General features: G+C 35.1%; 2 protein-coding genes across 2 annotated transcripts; both read right to left on the bottom strand.

The window, feature by feature from the left end:
- Window positions 1-4,156: 4,156 nt before the first annotated feature.
- LOC137010647 (chymotrypsin-like protease CTRL-1) lies at window positions 4,157-9,906 on the bottom strand. Its single transcript, XM_067372811.1, has 9 exons — window positions 9,794-9,906; window positions 7,396-7,416; window positions 7,141-7,309; window positions 6,770-7,038; window positions 6,538-6,683; window positions 6,058-6,271; window positions 5,860-5,973; window positions 4,943-4,966; window positions 4,157-4,811 (listed from the first exon to the last, which is right to left on the bottom strand). Exons 1-8 carry the CDS (start codon window positions 9,840-9,842, stop codon window positions 4,962-4,964), a joined length of 987 nt encoding a protein of 328 aa, XP_067228912.1. The 5' UTR covers window positions 9,843-9,906; the 3' UTR covers window positions 4,157-4,811; window positions 4,943-4,961.
- An 8,146-nt stretch (window positions 9,907-18,052) lies between these two features.
- LOC137010549 (tryptase-like) lies at window positions 18,053-20,577 on the bottom strand. The gene is made up of 9 exons (XM_067372618.1): window positions 20,529-20,577; window positions 20,352-20,372; window positions 20,081-20,249; window positions 19,730-19,998; window positions 19,501-19,646; window positions 19,067-19,407; window positions 18,645-18,679; window positions 18,439-18,549; window positions 18,053-18,057 (listed from the first exon to the last, which is right to left on the bottom strand). The coding sequence occupies exons 1-9, from the start codon at window positions 20,575-20,577 to the stop codon at window positions 18,053-18,055; spliced, it is 1,146 nt and encodes a 381-aa protein (XP_067228719.1).
- Window positions 20,578-23,173: the final 2,596 nt, after the last annotated feature.

Here is a 23,173-nt window from a genome sequence, read left to right as displayed (position 1 = left end):
CTTAAAGGTGCCATTTTTTTTACAAGATGTAATATAAGTCTAAGGTGTCCCCTGAATGTGTCTGTGAAGTTTCAGCTCAAAAAACCCCATAGATTTTTTTCAATTAATTTTTTTAACTGCCTATTTTGGGGCATCATTAAATATGAGCCGATTTATGCTGTGCGGCCCCTTTAAATGCTGACTCCCCGCCCACTGAGCTCGCGCTTGCCTTTAACAGTGCATAAACAAAGTTTACACAGCTAAAATAACCCTCAAATGGATCTTTACAAAGTGTTCGTCATGCATACAGCATGCATGCGTCGGCTTATGTGAGTATTGTAAACTGTTATATTGTTTACATTTGATTCTGAATGAATTTGAGGCTGTGTTCCGTGGCTAAAGGCTAATGCTACACTGTTGGAGAGATTTATAATGAATGAAGTTGTGTTTATGAATTATACAGACTGCAAGTGTTTAAAAATGAAAATAGCGACGGCTCTTGTCTCTGTGAATACAGTAAGAAATGATAGTAACTTTAACCACATTTAACAGTACATTAGCAACATGCTAATGAAACATTTAGAAAGACAGTTTACAAATGTCACTAAAAATATCATAATATCATGGATCATGACAGTTATTATGCTCCATATGCCATTTTTCGCTATTGTCCTTGCTTGCTTACCTAGTCTGATGATTCGGCTGTGCTGCTCCAGACGTTAATACTGGCTGCCCTTGTGTAATGCCTTTCATAATGTTAGGAACATGGGCTGGCATATGCAAATACTGGGGGCGTACACCCCGACTGATACGTAATACTCGGTGTTATGTTGAGATTTGCCTGTTCTTCGGAGGTCTTTTAAACAAATGAGATTTATATAAGGAAGAAACAATGGAGTTTGAGACTCACTGTATGTCATTTCCATGTACTGAACTCTTGTTATTTAACTATGCCAAGTTAAATTAAATTTTTCATTCGAGGGCACCTTTAAAAAAATGTAAGGCTGGAGTTGGACCATCTGGACTGAGGGACAACTTTCCCCAAGGAGAACAAAGGACTTTCCTGATAACATAACATTTGAATACTCTCTTGAACACCCTCCTGCATAAGTAACAGCACCATCCGAGATGCACAATGCCGAGCAGTTCACACCTCACCGTCACACCCTCCCCTCACACTCTGTTCCCCATCCTTTCTCCCTCACCTAAAACTCACTCTAAATCTATACAATGTTAAGTGTGTACAACAAGTGAATATATATGTTTGGTATCATTTGAAATGTCTCAGTGTGCCTGGTAAAATGGTCTCATTCTCCCAGACATAGTACAAACTTCCAAGAAGTTCTAGAACAAGATATATTGTGTGCCACTTAAGGTGTGCCCTCCCCCAGGTCCTTCATGCAAACTACCTCCTGTAAATAAGTGCCCTCTTCTACAGGTATCAATAACCCATTCAATCACAAATTCTGATTGCCCATTTATTGATTGCCCAAAACCTAATTATAATTGCAGACATCACCATTTGGTAAGCCCATTGAATTATCTGGGTATTTAAGGAAAGATGGCAAAGAGTTCAAGGAAGATCTCCCACATGATTGCTTTGTCTAGTCTTTTTCATTGCCAGGTAAATGCTTCTTTAATTTCTGAATTGCTGTATATGATGGATATATGTTTTATTCTTTGAATTGGATTTGAATTATTGTTCTATTGCCTGGTCAATAAATTGTTATGTTTGAATTTATTCTGATTGACTCTGAAATGATTAACTCTATTAGACTGCGTTAAGTCCATAACACCACAAATCTACTCAGGTTAGTAACGGACTAAAACTTTTTTTTTGTTTGTGTAGCTTCGGGGCATGTCGACTGAAATTTTAGAGCTCCGACTAACACATTGGCATTAGTCATGTGCTTAGACTGTAGAGGCTGAACAGAACAACAACAAAAAAGGTGTTGTTAGATCAATCTGAATAGGGTGAGCCTCAACCTCTGATTATTGTAATAATATACTAAGTGTATGTGGGAAACCACGACATGATTGTACCATTAGAGGAAGTTAATTTATCAGCTTGCTTCTATCATATTGCTCATGACCTGTGGATAGATATAGTCTTACTTTAATTAAGTGTGTACAGATCTATGGGTACTGAATAGCATACTTTTAGAAATAAGCAAGCATGGTGCAGCATCTAATTACGTCAATTGCCTCTGTCTAATGACCAAGACTGACAAGTTTGTGATTAAGAGATCGTATTCCTGATTGGTGCGAGACTCAAAAGGTTATAGGAATCCGAATGAACGGGTATAATTCAAACTAAGGGTTAAATAGAATGATTAAACACTTATTCAAATTTATAAATAATCAAATATTTTTTCATAATTGGAGTCAGATGAAAATACAGAGGTAATACATATAAAGAAATGTATTTAATTGTGTTGCAATGCATAAAGAAAGACAGTGACCTGCAGGAACCCTTCTACCGTGCCATTGGCTACTGTCCTTGGACCAGTGGGTGGACCTTATAAAAATATTTGTTATGTGAACTCAAAAACAAATTATATTAAGCAGAACTCAATCTGAATAAGTTACTAGAAATAATATGCTATTTTAAACTGTAATGATTTAAGTTATAGAAATTCATTTAATCTAGTAGTTTAAAACTACACTATCTTCATCCATCTTTCCACTCGGACAAAACAGACAGACATGATTATAGGTATTTACACAGTAGTTTCATCCGCTGATATTTGACCTCTGATTCCTGACCTCACAGCCGGCATGTGCACATATTTAAAGGTGCCCTAGAATCAAAAATTGAATTTACCTCAGCATAGTTGAATAACAAGTGTTCAGTACATGGAAAAGACATACATTGAGTTTCAAACTCCATTGCTTCCTCCTCCTTATGTAAATCTCATTTGTTTAAAAGACCTCTGAAAAACAGGTGAATCTCAACATAACACCGACTGTTTAAAGGTGCCGCAGCCTGAATCGGCGCATATTTAATGATGCCCCAAAATAGGCAGTTAATAAAATGAATTAAAAAAATCTATGGGGTATTTTGAGCTGAAACTTCACAGACACATTCAGGGGACACCTTAGACTTATATTACATCTTGTAAAAACTGGTTCTAGGGCACCTTTAAGAATGGTGGTGTATCTAATCTTGATTACTTTGCATGTAAAAATACTTTGCAAAGTCAGTGATTCCCATTGTAGTAAAAAAAAATGTAATTAAAAAGTGTAGTCAAGTTTGCATACTTGAGCACAATTCTATGCACATTTTGTTGTATAAATATTGTTATTAGAGCATTCACACTAAAATTCCAACAAGAAAAAGTGCACTTTAAATAACTTATTTAACAAAAAATGTTGGACACTGGTCACATCTTTAGTTATAGCAGAAGAAGAAGAGCTCAGACACTGATGCTGGATGAAAAGATAAACTTGGACAGGAGAATACAATGTTGTGCAAAATGTATAGTGTAATTTGGGACACAACCAAGTCAAGAAATCAAGGATCAAGGATATTGTACAGCTAGAAATTGTTCCAGCTTGTAATTACGGTAATTCTGGCATGACATGGACACATTTGTGAGTGATGTTTTTTGAGTTGTGCCAGAAGCAGTTGTGCAACAACAACAGCTAAAAAATGGGATATTTTTTATGTTTGAAAAGACTGACATTGCCAGTTTTAGAAATTCACAGGGAAACAAAGTGATGTTTTACAAGGACCAACTACTATATTTAGTGCATGTTGGACAGAGATTTAAATCTGCAATATTTTAAGCTATTTTTTTATGAACGTCATTCATGGAGACTGCAACACCACTATTTGGATGTACTACACTCTTAGAAGAAAAGTTATAGAACATTAAAGGGTTGGTGCTTCAAACTTCTTAGGGTCCCATGTCCCATTTTATGGATTTAGTTTTAATTAATTTATTTTGTTTTAATTCATTTAATTCATCAAACAGCTTTTAAACATACATTATCAGTAGAAAATTTAAAATGAACATTAAACATGAAAGTACTGTGTCACTGAAGACATTCGTCATTACATAGAACCTTTCTGGCATAAAGGTTCTTTTAAATTGAATCAAGAACCCTTCCTGTCTAAGTTGATGATTCAGACTTTATGCTCATAGTCAAAAGTACTGCTGCATAATACTAAAGTATTAGTGTCACCAAAGTGTGTGGTTTGTGCTTTGTAAGCAGATGGGATTCATTCTGTGCTCCACATTGCTCCCTGTTGGAGAGATTTATTACTGCAAAAGGCATTGGATACAGTGTTTTGAAATATTTAATGATTTTGATGAAACCCCTGATATATCATTATACTTACATTGCTTAATAAACTACATATTCAACATAAATATGAATTTAAACACAAAGAAATGCCCACTTATTTAACAGCAGAAATGTAGTGATTAAAAAGACATCCATTTTAAATTTCAAGTCATTGTTATTACACATTTTTATATAAGAAATGTGCATATGCTAAATGAAGAAGTGCCTATAATTAATCTTGCTGGTTACAGGCTAGAATTAGAAAGAAAGAAAAACAAGAGAGACAGAGGAAAAGCTACTAATGGTGTGAGGTAAGTGCTGTTGTAGAATATAAACCATATACATTTATACCCCTGAGTGAAGTCAGTGCAGCAGATCTTTGACAGACTGATTGCATCCTGACTGTGCAACGTTTCCAAAAGCAGCAATGAAGTAAAATCTCCAGGCAGAACAGGCAGAGAAAGATCTTTTATCACCTGACTTGTGTGCAAGTGAGGTGCTCATAAGCCTGAATAATCCATGGAGTTAAGACATACTTCACACTAAGGAGACACAAAAACAAAAGTGAGATGGAGCAAGAGAGAGTTACTTTTGGTGTTTACATTTAGGACATGCAAAGTGAATGTTTAATGTATGTTATAGTGTGCAGTGGATGTATAGTAATAAAACATACTTGGATCTGTATATCTGCATTACTCTGTTGAAAAAAAAAAAACAGTATATGCTGGTTAGGTATGTTTTGAAGAATGGCCGCTGGTTTGAGATGGTTGAGAGTTAAATCAACTCTGCTCAGATTACATATGGTCCCTCTCTAGTAACACTGAAGCAGAGTTAATGAGATAATTAAGTGATTAATTAAGTTTTGTTAAGTGATAGAGCATTAGTGATGAACACCTGCTGTTAACAAGCAGAATCACTGAAGAGAACTAACTCTGTGTAGAGAGGGACCATATGTTCTCTGAGCAGAGTTGATTAATTTTAATCAACAGGATATATATATACTAGGGCTGTCAAACGATTAATCGCGATTAATTGTCTACAAAATAAAAGTTTGAGTTTGCATAATATATGTGGGCATACTGTGTGTAATTATTATGTATATATAAATACACACAAATTAATGAATATATTTAAGACAAATATGTTATTTATGTACAAAATATTTTTATTTATACATAATATAAATTATATAAAAATATAAATAAATACATATACTTGTAAATATTTCTCAAATATATACATGAATGTGTTTGTATTTATATATACATAATAATTACACACAGTACACCCACATACATTAGGCAAACTCAAACTTTTATTTTGTATGCGATTAATCACGATTAATCGTTTGACAGCCCTAATATATACATTTATTTTAAATAAAGAAACATTTTACAAAAATAAATTTTGTTAGGTTTTATATTTATTTAATTTAATTTATTTTAAGTAAGCTGGGAAAGTAACTAGCATCATTTGTTTGCAGATGCCACAAGGTTTGATATTTTGTTTCTATTGCAACAACCTTTTTTAAAAAGTGAATTATGTTTGTGTGTCTTTTTGTATTATGGAAATGAATGCGTTTGGACTTACTGGCACAACGGGTTTTGTAATCAATGCAGCATTTTGTCATGCAGTTAGTATTGCAGTTGCAGCGATTTTTAATGTTGAACTTCTCATTGCATCTCCCTCTACAGGAGGTTGAGGCTGTGCATATAAAGAAGCGTTAATCAAACAAATATGACATATATGCAGGGTATATGTCTGTAGGTATCTGAGAGAGAGTTTTACTTAGGCTGGCAGAGGAGCAGGAGTTTGGGGGGTTGAAGGTGACAAATCCCGGCAGGTTCTGTCCGATGTTGCTCGTGATCCATGTCTGATATCGAGACACACGGGTGTATACCCCAGGAGAGTTGGGATCGGCACAGCCATACCCCCAGCTGGTGATCCCAGCCTGAACCCACAATGTACACTGCTGACTCACCATTGGACCACCAGAGTCACCCTACAGAGAGGGACAAAAAAAGTTTTTTTTAAATTTGGGGGCCTTTTTATCTAGATGAGACAGTTACGTGCAGGAACATTTCAGTCCGTACTCCAACCTGATGTTTCATGTATATTTACACTACTGGAGCTATTCAACATCAAGCATTTACACTAAATGGGTAATGTGAATTCCAAAAATATATAGTAGATCTTAAAGTGCATTTTATGCTATACAGTAGCTGTGCACACTAAGATGTGTAGTAATAATCTGGTTAGTTGTTGTACCTGGCAGGTGTCTTTGCCTCCCTGTGTTAAACCAGCACAGATCATGTTGTTGGTAACAGATCCAGAACCCAGCAGAGTATCACACTGAGTATTACCCACCACTGGAACCATAGTCTCCTGCAGGGTCCCAGGAGCAGGTAGGTTCACTGAACATACACAAACACATGTAATTAATTATTAATTAGTGGTGTTAGAAGTAGATGCATATTGATGAGTTTGTATGCGTTTGTACCTCCAGCCTGAACATCTCCCCAGCCTGTGATCCAGCTGCTGGTGCCAGCACTGAAGACGCTGTTCTGGGCTGCCAGACACACGGGTCTAATGTAGTTATTGAAGGTGACTGCAGAGGATAGACGCAGCAGAGCGATGTCATTGTCATGTGTGTTGCTGTTGTAGGAGGGGTGAACGATTTTCGTTCTCACAGTTCTCATGACTTCATTGGCATTGCTTCCCTGCTGTGTCCTCCTTCCCAAGTACACACGCAGACTGGATGTGCTGACACTGAATACAGTCAGAGAACGTGAAAGCGAGAAAAGAACAAAACAACATACAGAGTTCATTTAACCAGTTAAAACAAAGTATGTGTGTTTAGGTGAATCTTACCCAGGTAAACAGTGAGCTGCCGTCAGCACCCATTCCCTGTTGATGAGGGAGCCTCCGCAAAAATGACCTCCATAGGTAGAGCTGTGCAGACTGACCTGCCACGGCCATGACCCATCGGGCGCGTTCACACCACCCACAATACGGGTGTTTAGAGGGGCTTGTCCGCACACTATGAGAGAGGGAGAATGATTGTATACATAAGCTTTTCTGCATAAACTATTTAACTTACTATTTAACTTATTTAAAAGCTCTTACCATTCAGCTGAGAAAGTGAACCTGCAAGGGCAGAAAAAAAGAAATTTCAGAGATTTAACTTGTGTGACTAAACATGCGGAAAACATCTCTGGGCAAACCGGTTTAATTTTGAACAATTAGCAGCAGTGGTGTATAAAGAACTCGAAAACCATACTTGAGTAAAAGTATAGATATCTTACCAGAAAATGACTTTGGTAGAAGTTAAAGTTGCTGTTTAGAATGTTACTTGAGTAAAAGTTTTAAAGTATGTGATATTTTTTGTACTTAAGTATGAAACGTATTTTTTTTTTTATATTAAATGTACTTAAGTATTGAAAGTAAAAGTACAAGTGTGTAAAATACAAAAGGAGCTCAAAAATATTAAAAATTGTTCTATACACAGTTTGAGCAGCAAGATTGTGTTCAGTTTTAACTCTCTTACATTTTTTTTCTTTAAATTGGCTAAAGGTTTATTGTAATTTTTATACATAAAAAATACGAATATATTAATTATACATTGATGATTTGTTCATGTTAATTTATAGTGCATTATAACTAATGCAAGAGACAACTTTAAAATGTTAAAATGTAAATGATGAAATTAAAAATGAACAATACTTTTATTAACCTTATTTAATGTTAAAAATGTACTCTTATTGTAAAATGTTACTATTTCATATAAATCCAAACAGTCATGCTTAAAAATTAGCATCTTTACACACAAAGGCATAGCATGGGTCTATTATATGTGTACTTTCACACATTATTTGGCTCTATTTTAGAAAAATTGATGATTATCTAATCAAAATATGTGTTACAGTGCCGATAAAAACTGAAATTGAATAGGCTACATTTCTGATTTGTTAAGCTTCTGTCGCTGTATGAGAATACAGTTTAAATATGCAACTTCGCCGGATAATGAATGCATAACAGCGAACAAATAGTTATAAACTAATGCAAATGAATGGTAACAATCTTGACATTAAACAGTTGGTGTTTTTTTTTTGTTGTTTTTTTGTCACATTCTTTTGTCACATTCTTTTTGTCACATTCTTTTTTTTTTGTCACATTCTTGAGGTTACTACTAATGTCAGCCTCGACGACAAACATACTGTTCTCCACTAATGCAGCATCTAGTCAACAAACTAATTACTTTATAGTGATATGAAAACATGTACTGTAGTGTACATTCTATAACATACCGTTTTGTTGTCCGTTTTAAATCGTTTTGAAGTGACCCGCTCTGTGCAGCGCGCAGGTTGTCAAAAGAAACCATACGAGGCATCAGTGATAGTTTTTATTTCGCCTCTAGAGGCCGCTCTCGTAATGTCTCATAATGACAGCGCACTCTTCTCAGCCTCTCCAGCAATGGACGCAACCCGGAAAATTAAATCAACCGCGGTTGTGCGAGCACTTGTTTGCGCATGCTTGCTTGCAGTCTGTGATCTTCCGACTTTATTTTGTAGTAAGTAACGAAAATGCTTTGGGAAAATGTATCGGACTAAAAGTATATAATTTATTTAGGAAATGTAGTGGAGTAAAAGTAAAAGTTGACAGAAATATAAAAACTCAAGTAAAGTACAGATTCTCCCAAAAAATACTTAAGTACTGTAACGAAGTATTATTACTTCGTTACATTACACCACTGCATGCGGAAAACATCTCTGGGCAAACCGGTTTAATTTTGAACAATTAGCAGCCTTACTTCCTCCAACCATTCAACAAGTGACTTTTGCCATATCACTTTGATGTACATTTCACATCCCATTCCACAGTGGGTGTGGCTTACAAAGTAAAACATTTATTAATAGGCCACATTCTGTTCTTGGATTATTAACAGAATGTGGACCAGAAAGAGAATTTAAATGGATTATCTCACATGATCACTGCAGTTCAGAAATCCCAAACTTTGCTTATCTTATGTAAGATTAGTCACTGTGAACCTGGATGTACACTGTGCTTTTTTATTTTTTTTTCAGTTTGTCCTTTTAGCAGCGGTTTTTAATCTGCACCACACAAAGTGTGAGAATGGTGGTGCGTTCATGTCATAAATCGGAAATATGAACAAAAAGAAGTTTGTTGGAGTGCATAATTTATATTTCTCTGACACATTTCTGACATGATGCATCACAAGCGTGCTGTAGTGTTTCTGTCAAGTCCAATTGATGAACAAAGGGTTCTTATGAGTCGACTCTTTTAATAAAGTCCATGAGATACCGGTCAAATGAATCAGCCATATGAATCAATGATTCACTTACTGAACTGCAAGCTTCATTATTTTCATAGCCTTTAGACAGCTCTTATGTGCTGTGCCACAAAGAAATCAAAAATATATTCACTTTTTATCTGTCACTTTTTTATCTTGTATCATTCCTTTGTTAACAATTATCACTGTAATGGATAAATCATGAAACCTTACCTTTGACACACAATAGCATGGTCAAAGTAATACAAGTTGATCCCCACATCTTCACACAGTCCCTCTTGTTTGTTAGCAGAATGGATGCCGGTGGTAATTTGGTACAAAGTGACTCTTACAAACCCTTTTATACAGTTGTGCTTTACAAATTGCTCTTCTTGTCACTCACCTGCCCACCTCTGCCTCACCTTTTGTTCTAATGCTCCTCCTCCATTTTTTTGTCATGCTCTTTCATTCTAAACATTCTTTTTAGCATGACAAGTACATAACCAACAGCTTCACTGAGAACATTTATCACAATTTGCACTTGTTGTTATAGGCCCCTATATACATTGTTAAGGTATATTTGTGCAGACATAATAAAGGCAAACATCTCACAGTCACAGGCATTTTTTGTAGTATAGGAAATTGAAAGTTTTCTTCTCATTTGACATAATTTGGAATTTTTTTCCCAAAGAATTTCAAACTGAAAACTGAAAAAGTACATTTCAGAAGAAAAATAAATTAAAAAATGCCAAACGTTTTCACATTTCCAGGTTTTTTGCATGTTAAGCAAATTTTTTTTTTTTTTTTTTAGTCTGTCTTTATTTCTTTCCTGCTCGCTTAATTTCTGGTAACACATGAATAAAGAAAAAACATAAAGCCAAGACAGTGATAATAATACCCTTTATTTTCACAAAACACAGACAATGGGCTGTACTGAGAATGATTATGTAGGACAACTTATTGTCAGATGGCAGCCAGGATTACTCATCATAAAAGACATACAGAGGAAAGGTGAGTCATTGTGTAAAAATAGTTTTTTCTTTGTTGTTGTGTTGTTTTTACATTTTACATTTTTTAACAGTTTCACCTGAAAACACAGGAAATGAAATGTCAAACAACAGTTGGTTTCTATAGAATATACCGCATATTTCATTTAAACAATATATAAGATTCAAATTAAAATGAGTTATTTAATTTCAAAACTATGATTTTGAAGTCAGTCAAAGATGAAACTTGAGCTGTAAAACTTGAAATGTTTCTTTTAGCTTAGAGACACATGCGCTTAAGAATATTTGTGTAAGAATTGTATTGTATTTATATTTAGGCTTTACAGTGTCTAGGATCTCTCTGATGTTTTTGTGATTGTCTAGTGGTGGTGCAGACGCGATCAGTCTGGCTCTCAGGTTCCGCTTCACTTCTCTCACCTCTAACATAATTGTGACATCACAACATCATAGATCTCAAGATCCGGCAAAATAAAGAATACAGAATCCTGAAAGTTGGCCTTAGAATAAGCCTTCTATCAGCATAACCTCGAATTGTCTTTAAATTTGCTCATTAATCAGAGATCAAAAGGCTGTAGAACACTATACGTCAAACATGGACTTACTTTTTGATTTATGAATCAGTTTAACCTTTACTGAAGTACTTTTTTCAAGGGCACAAGGATGACAAAATAGGATTTTAAGCTTGATGAATTGTCGTCTGTTTTGGGGGGAGGTAGGTGTGTTTCTTTGTTTTGTATTCATATTGAATATGTATATCTAATAATAGATTTTGCCAAAATGTTTTTTTTTCTTTTTCATTTTTTAAAAATTTAAATACGTATTTAGAAAGTAAAGACAAAATTGCTTAATGTTAGTTAGCCGTGGTGTCAAGACCTCTATAAATATGATTAAAAGATTAAAATGAGGCACAGAATGTCACATTTTATTATTGACTGTTTCAATACAAAATGTTTTACTAACTAAGAAGTAGCTACAGCATTTTTAGAGTTTCATCCCTCTGCCTAATGTGAGAGTAAGTATTAAGACAGTTTAACTTAAACCAAATGTAAGCTAATATTTAATTTTAAATCCGTGACCCGTAGACACACCAGACTCTTGGTTTTAAACTTTGAAATGCTTTTTTAATACAGCCATTTTCAACAGTTGCTTGTTTTGAGGAGTTTCTGCCTTTAGTCTCCTCTTCAGCTTGTTCAATAGGATTTGAATCTGTAGATTTGGCCAATCTAAGACCCAAAATTTCTTTACCATGATAATCTCCTTGATTAAGTTTGTAGTACTAGTGTTTTGGTTTATTGTCCTGTTACCATATGTAGCACTTCTGAGTGAGTCTGGTATCTGTAGGCAATAATTTTTTGTACACTTCTGAATTCATTCTTCTGCTCCTATCATTGAAAAAGTCATCAATAAAGTTGAGTGAGCCTGTTCTAGAGGCAGACATACATGCCCATAACATAACATAACACCTCCACCATGCTTTCCAGATTAAGTTGTATCATTTGCAGTTTCTTCTTTTCTCCACACTTTTGCTTTCCCACTTTGATAAAGGTTCATCTTTGTCTCATCTGTCCATAAAACTCTTCTGGCTCATCTCTGTGAGTTTTTGTAAATTCAGATTAGCTTTGCTATTTTTGGCACTGATCAGATGTTTGATCTTACTGTGTAGCCTCTGTAATTCTGTCGGTGAAGTTTCCTGTGAACAGTGAGACCATCACCCCAGCTTTCTGGAGGTTGCTGGTGATTTAACTGACAGTTATTTTAGAGTTTTTTCATAGCCCTTGTCAGTTGTCTATCATCAACTGCTGTTGATTTTCTCAGCTGACCTGGCCGCTGTCGGTTGCTGAATCTGCCAGTGGTATCTATCTTTTTCAGGACATTCCAAACTGGACATTCCAAGTCAATTTCCAGATTTAAATCCCATTGAACAAGCATTTCACCAGCTGAAGAGGAGACTAAAGGCAGAAACTCCCCAAAAACAAGCAACCAGTAAAAATGGCTGCATGAAAGGCCTGGAAAAGCATTTCAGAGTGTGAAACCAAGAGTCTGGTGCATCTACGGGTGACAGACTCGCTCCGGTGATTGCTTGCTTTACAATTAAATATTTGCTTACATTTACTTTGAGTTAAACCATCCCAATACTTATGCTCACATTAGGCAGAGGGATGAAACTCTAAAAGTGCTGTATGTCTTTAGCCCGTGTGCGGTCTTCATTTAAGGGACTACACTGTTGGTCTTCGGGGTCTCTGGAGACCCCGGCAACAAAATGCAATTTTGTAACAATATAATATATATTTTAAAAACCAATGTAATTTTATTCTGTATATTAATGTTTTTACTCAACATTTGTGTAGTTTTTGGAGGATTTGTGATATCTTTTAAATTTATATAAATAAATTTAAAAATATTATTTTAAATAGGTTTTTATGCAAAAGCAGATTTTTATGTAAAATTCACTTTATAAAAAGCCCGGAATCTTAGCCTGGGTGCCAGCCCGAACCCCGCCCACAACATTTTTTGGACGGGAAGTTCGGTCTGGACTCGATCCATTGTGGAGTAATTATGCTCGGCTCCCAGAAGGCCGAACCAATCAAATTGCCAGGGCGGGCTTTAATCGATGATGGACAGGCTATCTGCGGTTACGTAACCACCCACGTCATCAAAGAGCGCTTGGGTTGAATTGGTTTTCACCAATGATGACTGCAGCTGGAGAAGTAAGATGTTTAGATTCCGAAAGAAATCGACAGCGCAATAATTTTAAAAGACGAACAAAGAACCGCAATCCAGGCATTTGTCGATGGGAAAGATGTGTTTGCCGTCCTTCCAACGGGATTCTGCAAAAGTTTAAGTACAAGTTCAACATACGTCACTTACTGCGTTGCTCTGATTGGTTGTAGGTCTATTCAATTGAGTGCAGAGTTTTTTTTTTTTTTTGCTGGTTCGGTTAAGACACGCCCCATAATTCAAGCGCAATGGAGCAGTATCAGACTCACATTCTGCCTAGAATATGAGTATGACGAAGTCAGGCTACCAGAATCTAACTTTCATGGCTGAATTTGACTTTGACAAAGTAATTTTATTGTTATAATTGTGATTTCATAACATTTAGATATGAATCCAACTGAAAAAAACTGAAGACATGAAAAGACATCTTTCAGTCATTCAAATAGCACATAGCAAATAGTGGAGCTCTGCAGCCATCTACTGGTAAAAGTGATAGTTTTTTTACTTTTAAAACTACATTTTTCAAAAGATGGGCAAAAATCTTACACTAAACCATGTCAAATTATCCATGTTATCCACATGAATGAAAGTTAGAAATCTGGGCCTTTTATAAAGTGAATTTTACATTAAAAGCTGTTCATGCATTAAAAACCTATTTCAAAAAATATTTTTTAATTTATTTATATAAATTTAAAAGATATCATGAATCCTCCAAAAACTGCACAAATGTAGAGAAAAAACATTAATAAACAGAGTAAAATTAGATTTGTTTTTAAAAAATATATTATATTGTTACAAAATTACATTTTGTTGCCCATTTATTTGTAGATCTTAAATGTGTTAACCACCGTACAAAGTCTCATGCCATTTGGACAAAGATAATTTTTTTTTTAATTTGAGCAAACATCATTTGTGGGTCAAAAAGACCCCGAAGACCGTACAAGGGTTAGTTGGTAAAATATTTTGATATATAATGTATGTAAAATTCTGAACTTGGCTATATTTAGCTTGTAAGTGATTATATTGTGTGATGTTCCATAAGCACAGTCTGATCAGTGTTTGGTGTTTGGTCAAGATCGAAAATTTATTTGAGGATTGTATATTCCTGAAACTGGTTTAGTTCACTGTTATGTATATAAAACTTTATACATTTTATAAGAAATAAGATTCAAATAAAAATGTTGTTAATTATTAAGTTATTTAATTTCAAAAGTATGATTTTGAAGTCAGACAAATATGAAAGTTAAGCTGTAAAACTAAAGTTCTTCAAATATTAATAAGCAGTGAAGCCATTTTGTTAAAACAATTTTGTAAGAAATAATATTAGATCAAGATTTCTCATGATGTCACCCTAACAGTGAACTAAACCAGCTCCAGAAATATACAATTTCAATCTTGACCCCAACTCAACATATTATGCTAAAGCACATACACATCAAAATCTCTTTTGTTTCCAGAATTTCTTTTTTTTCAATAAGTCTTTTTTTTCCTGGTTATGATATCAAGACAGTAGAATTACACTGGCATTTTTAACTTCATGCCCCACTAGAAAATATAAAAGTTAAATTAAATCATATAAGAAATGTATTCAAGTCATTGTGTGAACTGCATTATGTATTTAAAAAAAAAAAAAAAAAAAAAAAAATTGAGCATCGTGTCTTTGAACCACAAAGAAACAATAGTATGCTGAAGTACCAGTAATACAGTATTCATTTAAACCTGTAATTTTAAAATGTTTTTCCCCCAGAATGCAGTTCAACAAACCAGTTCATCTCACTTTAAAATGTGTTGAAACCATCAAAACTTTACATATCTCAAAAACTTATTCTAACATCATAGCAAACATTTTCACCCATTACCCAAGCAAGTTTTGTTTTTACAAGTTATACAGACATCAAAATTAATTTACAAAATATAGGGCAGATGTGACAATGGCTAAAGCTCAGAGCTGGTAATCAGAAGACTACAGGAATGACAATCACTCTTCATGGCCTTGAGCAATTCTCGTAAGCTCAGCTTCCTCCAGGTTTATCTATATTTGCTTTGAATAAAAGCGTCTGCAAAATGACTACTTATTTAGTAACTACAGTAGGGCTTGTCCATATATAAAGAACAGAACGGTATTAGCAACAATGCCTACAAAATATTGGTAATTATAATTCTGTTCATTTAGTTATTTTCAGGTCTTTACACAAATAAATCAGAAATTTTGTTATGTACGTAAGCCATGTTTGTCTTTTAGTATAGCGTGACTCCAAAATATTAATAGATGCTGACAACTACACAAAGACCTGAAATGCAGTTGAGAAACATTTTTCTTCTTAACTTGTACTGTACAAACGCATGTCGATGTGGTACGTTTGAGATGACGCAAGTTAAAAGCAGTGATAATGATGGGGAAATTTCAAAGGAATTTCAAAATTTGCAAGTCATCGTGTGGAAAAAGCTGCTGAAAGAAGTATAGCAGGAACAGCAAGAGAATAGGCTGTACAAGGATGTAGAGATAAAGCTAATAAGACAGTGCAAATATATTAAGACTGTGCATATGTAACATCACACAATGTAATCACATACGAACTAAATATAGCCAAGTGTTAGAGATTTGTTGAGTAATGTTTATGTGTATGTGCTTTGGCATAATATGTTGAGTTGGGGTCAAGATTGAAATCACAAGATTGATGTCACCCTGTTAGGGGTGACTTCATGAAAAATCTTGATCTTTTGTGATAAAAGAGTTAATTGTACCATGAAAATGTCACTATCTGATGTTAGACACTGAACTTTCTTTAGGCAGGAAACTTTAGTAATAACAATTTTTACATTATGAGAAATATATTACATAATAAACTCACATAAAAACATTAGTATTCCCTTGCAGTACATTTTTAAAAACCTAAATCCAGTCTTAAACTAATGTACCTGCGTAAGGTAACACACACACACACACACACACACACACACACACACACACACACACACACACACACACACACACACACACACACACACACACACACACACACACACACACACACACACACACACACACACCTATTGTTTTGCTTCACAAAAAACACAGGGTGGAAAAATAGCACTTTAAGGTTTTATGTTAGATTGGATTATGTAACGTATCAACTTATGTTGAGTAACTATACAAATCCTGGTAGTGAGACAATCTCCTCTAACGAATGTAGGACTGACAGCGTCATTTTTCTGGAAAAAAAAAAAATTGGTTGCTACTTCCTTATAGAACATGACCTCATCCTGAATTAAGTCAGTAACTCGCCTTTTTTCTAAACTTCATTGAATTGTAGCTATTGTATAGTGGAAAAATCCTGGTGACAATAATCCTTTGTGTCAAGCCTGTGGGTTTATTGTTGGTGAGATGTTTTGTGCATGAATTTTAGTGGTGATTTATTATATCCTTGTTCCTTATAATTTTATACAAGGGCAGTATTTATTAATGGATAGCCACAGGTTTTGTTATTGAGTGAGTAAGCTTTTACTCATGTTTGATGACATTTTTACTACAACAAAACATCATCAGCAAAATGTTATGAACATCATTATTGCATTAATTTTGAACATTTTTATAAGATGTTGAGTGTAAAATCTCTACATAGTTTGTACTTACATATCCTTACAGATCTAGTAAAATGGGATTTTTTTTTTTTTAGAATGAGTCCAGACTGTACAATTAATTTAAAATAATGTAGCACAAATGGCATCTACACTAGCAGAGATTGTCAACTAGATTTGTTGACCAAAGGAGATCTCGCCCCCCATTGACGACCATTGTAGGAAAAAAAAAAATACTATGCAGTCAATGGGGAGCAAGATCTGCCTGGTTATAAACATTCTTACAATTATCTTCCATTGTGTTCAGCAGAACAAAGAAATTCATACAGGTTTGGAACAACTTGAGGGTGAGTAAATTATTTTTCATTTTGTATGAACTATCCCTTTAAGCTGGACAATGACACTATTTTCTTCTAGAGCTGCTGTACAGCCAAAACAAACTTTATTTCATTATTTTACTGTTATCACTGCTTTGAAACAATCTTCATTGTAAAAAGTGCTATATAAATAAAGGTAACTTGACTTGACAAAGGATGGAATAAATAAGCACAGATGTATATTTACATCTATTTTAAGATAAATAGAGAGGTCTAAAAAAAAAAAAAAAATGAATGTGTTTCACATGTGTTCCTATGTTCCATAAGTTCACAATGACCTTTGGGTGTATTTAGCAATTGCATTGCTGTTCATTATAGGTTTTGCTGAATTTTTCAGACTTTGAAAAATAACATCTACAGTAATTTAAGACAATCTGTTTTGTTAGAAACAAAGTTTTACAAAAGTTAATGTAAGATGACGTCTATACTCATTAAGTGTTTGAACATCATAGCAGATTAGATTCATCAAAGCAGTCCCTCAACATCTAAACAGCCTCCATTGACCAAAAGTTATCAATAACTGATGAGTTAGTACACTTTGCTATTTTCTATGTGACTGTCCCAGTGATACTTTTCAGTTGTAAAACAACGTCCCCTGTTGGTGAAATTTATTACAGCAAAAAACTTTACAAGCCATGTGATGCAAAGTATTTATTTGGTCATTTATACATTTCAGATTACAGACTCAAATTATATAATCACCGAATGCTGATATTATAATTATAATACAAATATATCATATTATTTTGTATGCTTTGTATGGTACAAAAATTATAAATTTATTTTTTTGACATTTTATTTAAAATAAATCTTTAGTCTGAATAGAGAAAATAATTTAAATCTGAGCCATTTTGTTCTGATTTAAAGAAATATTTATATATTTATTCTATAAGCTGTACTTGGACACCTTATAATGTATGAAGAAACTGAAAACATATATATATATATATATATATATATATATAGAGAGAGAGAGAGAGAGAGAGAGAGAGAGAGAGAGAGAGAGAGAGAAGTTGTGCCACGTAGAAGCTTGTTCCAACCAAGAATTATCCCCTGTGATCCTCTGCAGAAACACAAAAACATACAGATTGTGTGATATTGCTGGAGTTACTTACTGGTTCAGTGATTTCAGTTTTATTTCAGAACTATAAACACCATAAACAGCTGCATGTGTATTTGTTTGTGTAAATGGACTTACAGCATCGCTTTTTATAATCCCTACAGCAGTTTATGCGGCAGCCATAGTTGCAGTTGCAGCGGTTACGGATGTCGAATCTCTCACCACACCTCTTTCGACAAGAAATTGAGGCTACACAAAAACGACATTTCAACAAGCATTAGAAGTGAGTGATGTTAAAGAGGAATAAATTTATACGGGGTGTAGAATGTGTGTAAGAGAGTTACTCTGATTGGGTGGAGGTCTTAGGGTAGTAGTTGTTGTTGCTGAAGTAGTAGAAGATTGTGAGGTAGCTGGAGTAGGTGAAGTAGTAGAAACAGTTGAAGTAGTAGAAGTAGGTGATGTAGTAGGAGCAGGTGATGTAGTAGGGGCAGGAGATGTAGTAGAAGTAGGTGATGTAGTAGGAGCAGGTGATGTAGTAGGGACAGGAGATGTAGTAGAAGTAGGTGATGTAGTAGGGACAGGAGATGTAGTAGAAGTAGGTGATGTAGTAGGAGCAGGTGATGTAGTAGGGACAGGAGATGTAGTAGAAGTAGGTGATGTAGTAGGGACAGGAGATGTAGTAGAAGTAGGTGATGTAGTAGGAGCAGGTGATGTAGTAGAAGTAGGTGATGTAGTAGGAGCAGGTGATGTAGTAGGAGCAGGTGATGTAGTAGAAGTAGGTGATGTAGTAGGAGCAGGTGATGTAGTAGAAGTAGGTGATGTAGTAGGAGCAGGTGATGTAGTAGAAGTAGGTGATGTAGTAGGAACAGGAGATGTAGTAGGAGCAGGCAAGGTCGTAGAAACAGGTTGGCATATGCTTGTAGGGTTGAAGACGACGAATCCTGGGAGATTCTGGACAATAACAGTGGTGATCCAACTCTGATACTGTGAAACTCGCGTGTAAACACCAGGTGCGTTGGGATCGGCACAGCCATAACCCCAGCTGGTGATGCCAGACTGAACCCACACTAAACATTGCTTGCTGACCATCGGACCTCCAGAGTCACCCTAGGAAGACAGAGAGCTTTTGTTTATGGGACAAACTTCTCATCCAACATGGCCTGAAAGTAAAAGAGGAATCATATGCATATGCACATGTACCTGGCAGGTGTCTTTGCCTCCCTCCAATAAACCAGCACAGATCATGTTGTTGGTAACAGATCCAGAACCCAGCAGAGTATCACACTGAGTATTACCCACCACTGGAACCATAGTCTCCTGCAGAGTCCCAGGAGCAGGTAGGCTCACTGAACAGGTAACACACAATCATCTGTTAATGTTGTTATGGGTAGATGTATGTGTGAATGAATGAGTTTGTATGCGTTTGTACCTCCAGACTGAATATCTCCCCAGCCTGTGATCCAGCTGCTGGTGCCAGAAGGGAAGACACTTTTCTGGGCTGCCAGACACACGGGTCTAATATAGTCATTAAAGGTAACTGCGGAGGACAGGCGCAGCAGAGCAATGTCATTGTCACTAGTTTGACTGTCGTAGGAGGGGTGAACGATGATCGTGGCGACCTTTCTACTGATTTCATAGGTATTGACTCCCTGCTGTGTTCTCTTTCCCAAGAACACAAGCAGGCTGGATGCACTGACACTGAAAATAATGAATCAATAGTGTAAAAACGATCACTCAGAGCCTGTTTGGATGAATAGTTGTGTGTTTAGGTGAATCTTACCCAGGTAAACAGTGAGCTGCCGTCAGCACCCATTCACTGTTGATGAGGGAGCCTCCACAAAAATGACCACCATAGGTAGAGCTGTGCAGACTGACCTGCCACGGCCATGACCCCTCAAAGGCATCCACACCACCCACAATACGGTTGTTTAAAGGGGCTTGTCCACAAACTTTGAGAGAGAAAGTGAGAGAGATTCATTATTCACATGCACATTTCTGTGCTATTTGACTGTGTCTATATATAACATATGAACAATGAGACAAGCTCTTACCATTCAGTTGAGAAAGTGAACCTGTAATGGAAGGAATAGAGTCATAATAGAGATAGAGAGAAAAAAATTGTTATTTTAGCTGCATGTAACATCCTCCAACTAAATTAATTGAATGAAATTACCTCACAAGAAAGAGGACCATTCAGAAATGTTTAGTGCTGATGAAGAAGTCCTTACCTTGAACAGATATGAGGAGGACCAAAATGACACACGTTAACCTCCACATCTTCACAAACCGTCTCTTCTCTTGCAGAATGGATAGAGATGGTGGATTTGGTTCTCTTTGCCTCTCACAAATCCTTTTTATATCCACTTCTTCAGTCTCTGCTCGTCACTCTTCTAATCACGCTTATGTCACACTAATCCATTACTATTATTATTATTTGCTCCTTGCCCTGTTTTCACAATGAAGACCTGTTAAACGTTTTCTAGAACTAAATTCGCTATACAAATATATATTAAATGCAAGTTTTGTTTTCAGAGATTAAGAGTTTTGCTCATCTCTGTCTAGGGTGTTCATGTTAAATCTTACAGGGATAGTTCACCCAAAAAATTGCCCATCCTAATTTTTTCCCCAAACCGGTTTGAATTTCAACAGTTAATCTCAGTAACCATTCTGTATATTTCACCATTCACTGCATGGAAAAAAGACACAATAATATGATTTTTATTTAAAGATTCATCACGATAGTCCTCAGATCTACAAAAGTAATAGAAACTACATAGAAATTCACATGCATGGTTTTTAAATGTTAGAGTAAGTGATCAAATATTTAGTTTCTCTTGATTTTATGTAATGCTTGCATAATAAAATGATCCAAAATATACATTTACATAAGCATTTTGATTCATTTTCAGATAATAAATTACAGAGGAACATGGGAGAGAATGTGAGTTGATTTTTTAGATAAGACATCTATCATCACACAGCAATTAAGCTAAGCTCAGTTTACAAAAGAAAGGTGTTGGTGAAACACGCAAGTACAAAAATTACAGTATTTGTTAGAGTCTAAGATACGAATTATGACCTATAAATAACAGCATGTGGCGGTTGTAAATTTTACAAAGTCATTGTAAAAGTGTATCAGAGGGCAGGTGACTCATTGAGTACTGCAACTAGCGCTTTAGCAATTCAAGCAATCCATTTTAGAAAGTTTCATCTTCATACAGAAACCCATAAATAACGTGAACAATATTCATAATGATTTAATTTTTTAAAATCAATGATCAATGACAAAATTTTTTTTGGGTGATAATCTCAGAAAGGAAGCAAGAAAAACAAGATGACCAACACCATGACAACATATGAATTTCATTAAATGTGACCCTGGACCAAAAAAACTCATAAGTCGCACGGGTATATTTGTAGCAATAGCCAACAATCATATATGGGTCAAAATTATCAATTTTTCTTTTATGCCAAAAATCATTAGGATATTAAGTAAAGATCATGTTCCAAGATATTTTGTAAATTTCTTACCGTAAATATATAAAAAATATATTTTTGTAAGTAATATGTGTTGCTAAGGACTTACTAATATATATTGGAAAAATATATATATAGCTTTATATATTGATATATTCTTTAACATTATTATAATTGTCTGGATATACAGTGCATATCATAAATGAGTACACCCCCTCTGAACAAATACAAAAGATTTTTTCTTTATGATCACTAATACAATTTGTGGAAATATGGCAAAACTAAAATATATTAAACATATACATAATAAAAACTGAGAAATATATGTCAATTATAGCCATAAAATAAGTAAATTAAGGATTGCAGAAATGAGTACACCCTATTTAATTCAACAAATGTATAATATTCTAGTACTCTAGTATGCCCTCCATAATTTTGAATATACTGCTCTGATCCTTCTTGGCACGGAGTGTACAAGTTCATGACAAATTGTCACATCTGTCCTGTTTAACTCCTGGATGATGAGCTCCTTAAATGCCCTGATCATTAATGGGGAGTGTTGCTCAACTCGTCTCTACAGAATCCCCCACAGGCGCTCAAGAGTGTTAAGACTTGGTGAAATACATGTCCAGAAGGTTTGTCACCTTGGGAGAATGCATATCCTCATCGTCATGTTGAAAAAATGCCCAACAATGCAGGGAATGAGGAAAGGGTAACATCTTTTGTTTCAAGTTTGTGTGTGTGAACTCATGATAGCATTGATAAAGCACAACTCCTTCACACCTTCAGCACTCATACATTCCTATATAAGAGCTTTACTTCCACTGAATTTTACTGTGGGAACCAGGCACTTCTCACTGTACTCCTCCTCTAGCAACACCATAACGTTTTGGATGCTGTTAGATCCAAAATGATTGATTTGGTGTCATGAGACCAGAGTATTGATTCTCAGAATCTATATTTTGTGAATATGGGCTCTGGAAATGGCTAACTGACTTTATTGTGCTTTGGCTACAGTAGGTAGTTCCAGTGAGAACAACAACCACGCATGTCATTTCTGCAGGCTGCATCTTACTCTGTGAGATAAACAGTCACTCTTTTCATAGCTTTTGCTGGCTCTGAGACACTCGCTTGGTATTTCTCCTGCTCTTTGTGTAGCAAAAAAATCCCTCATCACTAAACGAAAGCTTAAAATTAAAGCCTGATCATTTCAGAGGCCTTTTAATATTATATATTATAATTTAGCTTTATATATTGATATATTCTTTAACATTATTATAATTGTCTAAATATATTAGGATGACTAATTATTCTCAGTTGGATCAAATGGCAATAAATGATTATATAACATGGACACCCTGCCCAATAAGACAGAGATTAACAAAACTCTTAATCT

This window comes from Chanodichthys erythropterus, chromosome 21, assembly GCF_024489055.1.
Source record: "Chanodichthys erythropterus isolate Z2021 chromosome 21, ASM2448905v1, whole genome shotgun sequence".
Taxonomy (NCBI): Eukaryota; Metazoa; Chordata; class Actinopteri; order Cypriniformes; family Xenocyprididae; genus Chanodichthys; species Chanodichthys erythropterus.
The sequence above is the reverse complement of the archived record's forward strand: the minus strand, read 5'-3'. Positions and strand labels throughout refer to the sequence as shown.